The sequence below is a fragment of the Bos indicus genome, chromosome 17 (assembly GCF_029378745.1).
Source record: "Bos indicus isolate NIAB-ARS_2022 breed Sahiwal x Tharparkar chromosome 17, NIAB-ARS_B.indTharparkar_mat_pri_1.0, whole genome shotgun sequence".
NCBI lineage: Eukaryota > Metazoa > Chordata > Mammalia > Artiodactyla > Bovidae > Bos > Bos indicus.
Genome location: NC_091776.1, coordinates 54,441,168 through 54,449,381, shown reverse-complemented (window position 1 = coordinate 54,449,381; position 8,214 = coordinate 54,441,168). Strand labels below are relative to the sequence as shown.

General features: G+C 39.5%; 1 protein-coding gene across 2 annotated transcripts in view; it reads right to left on the bottom strand.

Annotated features, from left to right (window-relative positions):
* Positions 1 to 566: 566 nt before the first annotated feature.
* RAD9B (RAD9 checkpoint clamp component B) overlaps positions 567 to 8,214 on the bottom strand; it is a 28,918-nt gene continuing 21,270 nt past the window's right edge. For both annotated transcript variants that reach the window (XM_019977778.2, XM_070769537.1), the window contains exon 11: positions 567 to 1,587. In XM_019977778.2, the coding sequence (XP_019833337.2) occupies positions 1,459 to 1,587 (129 nt within the window). In that variant the 3' untranslated portion in view covers positions 567 to 1,458. The remainder of the gene's footprint in view (positions 1,588 to 8,214) is intronic.

The following is an 8,214-nucleotide window of genomic DNA, read 5'->3' as shown; positions in this document are numbered from 1 at the left end:
CATTTCGGGATGAACTTGAGTTTTTATTAGGTTATTGTGGGTAGTTCTGACTCATCACCAAGCTAGACCCATTCTGGTTTTAGTCAGAACTCTGTTCACAGTTCTAAAGTTTACTAATCCACTCAGCCACCTTTGTTTAGTTAATCCTCACAAAATCTAAAGCACAATTGCTTGCCAGTTAATATTTCCTTGTGATTTGATGGTTTCACAGACTTAACAATAAGGTGTTACAGAAGTCGTTTGTCAGGTTATAACTGACTAGAAACAGGTTTAGGGGAGGGAGAGGCATGCATCATAAGATGTTACATAACAATGTTATTGTGTCAGATTGTTTAGCTTGTGCAGGTAAGAAGCTAATTCTTAAAGAGGCAAAGAACAGAGACATTAATCTTCCCCCTCATTCCACTCCAGACCCAGGCTCTCTTGGCAGTGGAGGCTGCTGTTCTATGTCAGCTAATACAGAAATAATTTTTTGGCATCCCTTCCATTCTTTGCTGCATCACACTGCAAAATTTTTAAGTCACATTATTTAACTTAAATTCTTAATATAAGCAATGGAGAAAAAGTTGGGTTTTTTGCCTTTTATTTATTTTAATTTTTGTAATGTTGGGTTGGTTTCTGCCATAAAACAATGTGAATCAGCCATAATCATACATCCCTTCCCTCTGGGGCTCCCTCATCCAGTCCCTCCAGGCCATCACAGAGCGCAAGACTGGGCTCCTGTGCTTGCTGTACAGCAACGTCTCATCAGCGATCCATCTTACACCTGATGGTGCTACATGTTGATGCTGCTTTCTCCATTCACCTCACTCTTCTTCCCCTGCTGTGTCAAAGTTATGATCTTACATGAGAAAAGACTGCAGGACGTTTTCATCTGTCAGAAAGCATCAAAACTCAAATACTTGCAATCAAATACAAAAGATACCTGAACTTTACAAGCCATTCTGATGCACTTGAAATGGCTGCTACAGGAAGTTTAAATAACTATAAAACTGCAAAGAAAATGCTAAAAACTATTGTAAAAAAACAATACATTGAAGAATTCTTTTTTTTTTTTTTTTTTTTGGCCACGCCATGCAGCTTGTTGAATCTTAGGTCCCAGAGACGGAATCTGTGATCTAATCAGAGATCAAACGCTTGCCCCTTGAATGGAAACTCAGAGTCCTAACCACTGGACTGCCAGGGAATTCCCTGAACTGAAGAAAATTCTAATGAGCTTTTTCCCTACACAAAAAACTTTTCTGCCTCCCACATAGCATAATGGTTTTAAAGCAAGTTACATTTATTGACAAGCAGTTATTTCTAGATATGGTGGTTGTACAAGATGATGTGTAGATAACCAGTAGCCCATTCTCCAGGAAGCCCAAGACAGTATCTTCACAGATTTAAATGTGAAAATGTGTTTGTGGTACAAGTGAACCAGTAAATTGACGGGGCGGGTGAGCTCAGCCATCACTGTTAGAATGTGGAGAAACTGCCATTATTCATGTCTTCTTCACTGCCACTTGCTGTTGCCAGACTCTGGAAAGGGAGGCTGAAAGGTTCTTGTTGGTCAGAAGAAGCTGCTCCAAAGAACATGCAGGAGAACTGTGGGGGGTGGGGGGGAGAATAACTGTTGTTTATTCAAAGCAAGTTAGTGCTTATCAAATGCCCCTTTTCAGAAACTCAGCCACTGTGGTCTCACATTAGCTGATGGTTCATGAGATACCCAGAACCTTCATGAGTGGCCCAAAACATCCTAAAGTAAAACCCTTCCCTGGACTCCAGAGGCACACAGTTTGGGATCAGGGATCTGCTTTGGACTACCCTGCCCGAGCCACTGAAACCAACACCAGGGCTGTGGGGGACAGATGGAGACTGCTGGCTATCTTCCTCCACTTCACCCATCCTCTCCCCTTTCCCTCTTGCTGTGACAGAAGCTACTCCTGACCAGAGTCAGTCCTTCCCTCCCTGTCTCTGACTCCCAGCCTCTCCCATGCCTCCCCTCTACTGGATAGGAATATCAGCATTTTAAAATAATCAGATGTCTCATTAAAATATATAGCCTCATCCACGTCCTCCCTCCAACTTAATCTCTGCTGTGGAACTGTCTACAGGTGCTTTCTCTATTTTCTCATTCTACTCTTAGGTCCTATCTAAAAAAGCTCCTGACCCTCATACAGAAATTGTCCTTATAATGGTCACCAAAAATTGCCAGATTCCCTAAACTAATGGCCATTTCAGTCTCCACCCCACTAGATACTCACTCTGACACTTTCTTCTCATACCTTCCCCATGCTATGTTCTTCTGGTTGCTCTTTTCAGTTGGCTTGCCTTTTATTATTATTAAATTTATCTTTAAATGAAACAAAGATGAATGTTTACCCTCTTCTACCCACACTTTGAATCAGGGTTTCTCAACCTTAGCAGTGCTGACATTGGAGGACTTAAGTTTCTTTGCTGTGCGGGCTGTCCTGCTCCTGGGACGACACGGAGCAGCACCCCTGGCCTCTACCCGAGATGCCAGTGGCAGCCCGCTTTCCTGAACTGTGACATCCGGAAGTGTCTGCAGACATTGATGACTCTGTGTCCCCTGGCTGTGGTTAAGAGCCACTGCTCTAAGTGGTGGCAGTCTTCTCTGCCATACCCTCTCTCTAGAACTCACATTCACACTGCTGGCAGAAATTACTGTGTATATGCCAGGGAGTCTCACAGTTAGAATTTGAGCTTCCTATATCCTACTTGATTTCTGCAACTTACATGCAAAATAGAATTCATGATCTTAGCACTGAACCTGTTTCTCCAACCTTGATACCTCCCTTTCCCTTAAGCTCCATGACCGATCCATCACAAAGTCCTGCTGTTTTATTTCTTCAATTAGCTGTTTACTTTGGCTACTTCTCTCCATTTGCTACTGAATCACCATCTTTCAGACACAACTGAGTTTCCAGTCTTGCTTCACTGCACTGTGGGCAGCTTTCCCTGTTAAAACCCTTCAAATACTTTCAATGCCACAGTACCTGATATTGGCCATTTACACCCAACATGAGTTGGAACTCACTCACTGCTCCAGTTTCATTCACCCTGTGCCATTGTTTCCCCCGTCTATCTGCCCTCTGGCCGCACTGGTCTTCCTCCAGGTCCTTAAAACTACCACACTCCCTCCATGACAGGGGCCTTTGCACATGCCACATCCACTCAGCTTCCCCCTACTATCTTATCCTTTCCAGCTCAGCTCCAAACACCAGTTTCAAAGACTTTCTGACCTCCTGGATTAGGTCAGCTCACACTTTAAATCCTCTCAAAGCACCCTGAACTTTTCCTTTATCACAGGTTAGTTTTTTTAAATGATCATATGTTTAGTCATATGATTATTTGTTTAATGTCTACCTCCCCACCCCCCCATCCCCAGTCTATAATCAAGTGTAGGAACCTTTCTTGTTTATTTTGCACACCATTGTATACCCCACATCTATGGTGCAAGGCCCTCAACAAACACTGGTGGGAGTCATATGGTAGGTATCAAGCATGAATAAACAAACGATCCCTATTCTTGGCTCATCCTTACAAATCAGAAACTGAAGATGCCCTCCACATGGGGCACTTCAGACAGCAGTTGCTGAACCTGGGCTTCAGATGAAACACCCCAAATTAGCTGTGATATTGCCTGTGGTAGCCAGAATGAGGTCTGCCCTCACCCCCAAAGATCTCCACGTCTTAATCCCAGGACCCTGTGAATATATCACAAGGCAAAGGGGAATTAAAAGAGCAAGTGGAATAAGGCTGCTATCCAGGTAGGCCCAATGGGAAATCACAATGACCCTTAAATGTGGAAATCAGCATCAGAGTGAGGAAATGTGAAATGGACTCCACCAACCATTGCTGGTTTAAAGCTGACGGGTAACCATGATTAAAGAATGCAGATGATCTCAAGAAGAAAGGAAAAGAAAGAAAGCAGATTCTTCCCTAGTCTCCACAAAGGAACACGGCATTGCCAATGCTTTGATTTTAGCTCAATGAGACCCATTTTTGATTTCTGAACTGAAAGATAATTTGTGTTGTCTTAAGCCACTGAGCTTGTGGTAATTTGCTATAGCAGCAATAAGAAACTAATACACTGGTAAGCTAAAAATCTTAGTTTACTATGGTCTTTGAGAGCTGCCCTGAATTTGCCATTGACTTAAGGTCAAATGTCATTTGCTACTCCCCGCTTGTCCCCCCCTACTCTTCAGCCTCTAAATCGTTCATGGCTGGATGATCAAGCCCTTCCCTAGTATCTAATAGTCTTCTAATGCAGAAAGTCTGTGAATAGCTATGTAACTTGGAATGAGTCCAAGTTCTGTATGAATTGAGTAAGAAGGTGCATTGTTATAGAAAAATTTAACAGTATACATGTTTTCTTAAAAATAGAACTGCCATACAATCCAGCAATTCCACTCCTGCTGTTTTTCTGAAAAAAATAAAAACACTAACGCAAAAAGTATCTGAGCCCCTATATTCTTTGCAGCATTATTTATAATAGCAAGATATAGAAGTGACCTGTGTCCATCAATAGATGAATGGATAAAGAAGATGCGGTGCATATATACAAAGGAATATTACTCAGCCACGAAAAAGAATAAAAGTCTTGCCATTTATAACAAAATCAATGAACTTACAAGGTGTTGTTATACTAAGGGAAATAAGTCACAGAAAGACAAACACTATAAGATTTCACTTATATATGGAATCTAAAAAGCAAAACAAGTGAACAAACATAAGGAAACAGAAACAGACTCATAGATACAGAGAACAAACAGGTGGCTGCCAGAGCGGGGAGGTGTCGGGGGGGATGAATGAACCAGGTGAGGGAGATTAAGAGGTACAAATTCCAGTTACAACATAAATGAGTAATGTGGATGAAACGTACAGCATGAAGAAATAGTCAACAATATTATCATAACTTTTATGAGACTTTGGTCTTTGAAAACCACTCTAAATTTCTGTTATTGTGATCATTTTGTAATGTGTGGAAATACTGAATCATTATGTTATGCACATAGAATTTACATAGTGTTGTAGGTCAATCATCAGTAAAAAAAGGTAACAATTCTAGATATTTTTCCTCATTTTGGTGTCCCTGAGAGCTGTGTATAACTTCTTGTGTGTGTGTATGTGTGTATAACTTCTTGATTAAACTTATTGAAAATCCACAATGGAAAAAATATTGGTCATTATTTAGAATACAGTAATATTTCTCTGTGCTGTGCTTAGTCACTCAGTAATGTTTGACTCTTTGCAACCCTATGGACTGTAGCCTGCCAGGCTCTGCTGTCCATGGACTTCTCTGGGCAAGAATACTTGAATTGGTTGCCATGCCCTCCTCCAGAGGATCTTCCCAACCCAGGGATCAAACCAGGGTCTCCTGCATTGCAGCCAGATTCTTTACCAGCTGAGCTATCAGAGAAGCCCAATACTCCTCTACAATAGTTTAATTTTGAAAACCCCCTTCCCCAAAGTAGAATACTACCATATATTTATTTTTTTAATACGGTGAATTTAAAAATCGGTTTCATTTTGGAATTTTGTGATACTATTGGAGGGATTTTTAAAATTTTCTCAGGCTATCCCAAACCAGGTCTGGAGGTCTGCCAACTACTGGCTTATGCACTAAGAATACAGAGATGAATAAGACTCAGGTCTGCCCTTGATGAACTCACAATCTACCTAGTGGAGTAACAAGCATATCTACCAAGTTATTATGTGACAGTAATAATGAGTAGAATGAGAAGACTTCAGAAGGAGATGTATCATTTGAGTTGGGCTTTGAAGGTGGGTAGGAGTTTGAACAGTGAAAAGAGGAATACTACTACCCTGAAATGTAGGTGCAATAATATGAGCAAAAGTAGAACACAAAAGTATATGCACAATGTTTCCATTAAGATCAGGAACTAAGCAAGCAGGCCCATTCTCTCCACTCTAAATGTGGTACTAGAGGTTATGTGCTAATGCAACTGAACGAAAGTCAGTTGGAGGCATTAAAGAAGAAATGAAACTATTGGTATATAAAAAAGTGACATATAGTAAGTATGTCTAAAAACCCTGAGAGAATCAGTGATAAAAGGAATGGAAATAACATAAGTCAGCAGGGTAGTATGATATAAAAGTAACACAAAAAACAATAGCCTTCATATACATAAAAGGCAGTGAGAAAACAGAAAACATAACATCCATCCACAATAGCAATATAACAGGTTAATTATTTAGGAATAAGCTTAATAATAAATGTGTAAATGTATGAGAAACATTTTAAAACACTGCTGAAAGACACAAAAGTGGACCAGAATAAAGGGAAATACATTGCCTGTGTTCACAGACAGATTGACTCAACATCATAAAGATGTCACTTAACAGCCTCAAGTTAACAGAAATTTAAGGAAATCCTAATTAAAAAAAAACACCAATAGATTTTTTTTATGGAGTTGGATACATTGATATTAAAGTTCAAATAAAAAATACATACTCAGGAATAACCAGGAAAAAAACTGACAGAATCTACAAAGGGATACTAAATCTACCAGACATTAAAACCTAATCTGAAGGACTAGAACTGGACCTCAGAGGAGGAAATGAGATTATATTAAATACTCTAGGCAAAGTCCCCTAATGCCACTTCAAGGAGTTTAAGTGAAATTCCATGGGAAAAGTGGACAATCCAAGAGATTTAAAAGCAGGAGAGTGATGCTGAGCACTGACCATCTGCCAGCTCCAGCTATTAGCTCAATTAATTCACAACAATTCAATTTCACAACAATTCATCATTATTATCCTCATTTTACCAACAGAAAGAAAACTGAAGCAAAGATACGTAACTTGCCCAAGTCACACAAGTGGCAAGGCAGAGGCTCCAACCCAGGAGCCCTATACCTCACTGTAAGGTCCAAACAGAATCTTTTAGTACAGTGTGGAGGAAAACAAGAATGGAGAAGAATGGAGGTATGGAGGCCAATCAGAAGGCTCCCCGTAGTTCAGATAGATGATAAGGGTCTAAATCATTTACCCATAATGTAATCTCATTTCTGCAGGAGTTAAGGCAAAACTTCCCTTCCAAAGTAGAGTTTTCTTTTTAGAATTTAGGATGTAAGTGACATGACAGAAAAGAAAAGAGTGCTGTAATGAAACTCGTGGAGCTTACAGCTCTAAATGTCACTTTCCCTAGTGAGGAAATTGGCAATCTTAGTGAATTTCAGGGAGATGAAGCAGCAGGGAAATGTGTTCCTGTTGTTGTCTGTAAAAAAAATAAAAGTAAGCACAATATGTGTGACCAAAAAACAGGACGGGGAAAATGTTTTTGCATAATGAAAAGACACATTTTAGTTTTCTTTTATGGCCAAGTTAGTAATTAACAAGAAGAGAAAATTGCCATAAGTACTGGGCATATAACAGGTATTCAATAAACACTTATGGGATCAAACTGAATAATAAGTGGAGTTTACTGTCCAATTTTACGACCCTAGAAGTCTTTATTACAGCATTGTCATTGTTTAGTTGCTCAGTCGTATTTGACTCTTTGCAACCCCGTGGATTGTAGCTGGCCAGGTTCCTCTGTCCATGGGATTTCTGAGGCAAGAATATTGGAGTAGGTTGCCATTTCCTTTTCCAGGGGATCTTCCTGACCCAAGAATCAAACCTGCATCTCCTACACTGGCAGGCAGATTCTTTACCACTGAGCCACCAGGAAAGCCCAGTAGCAGTGGATATTGTGACTTAAAAATGAAATAAAGTCAAAATGTAAAATTCACAGGGGTATGTAACATGGCAAGTGTCAGCTCCCTGCTCTTTCTCTTAGTAAAAAACTGACTGCCATCCTAATGACACTTTGGAAATGCAACTTAAATTGGTCCATTTTGCTAATTACTATCAATTCTGAAAAGGACTAGTGAGAAGTAAGTAGTAACTTCTAGCAATATTATTTCTCCTTTCAAATTTCTAAGAAACTCATATTTCCAAACCAATAATAACAACAGCAAAACAAGCTTGAATAAAACATTAATGTAAACATGTAAAATGTGTACTATCATTATTTAAGATACTTCTAATAAATTATGTTTATCTTCAGTTCAATAGATGACATAAGGTTTAACATTATAGCATTTTGTAGAATTTATCATCCATCTATAATAGCAAAATATTGGTATTACAATAATGTTATTAACTGGGACTCTACTACGAAGAAATTTGTGATGTTTCTTGTGA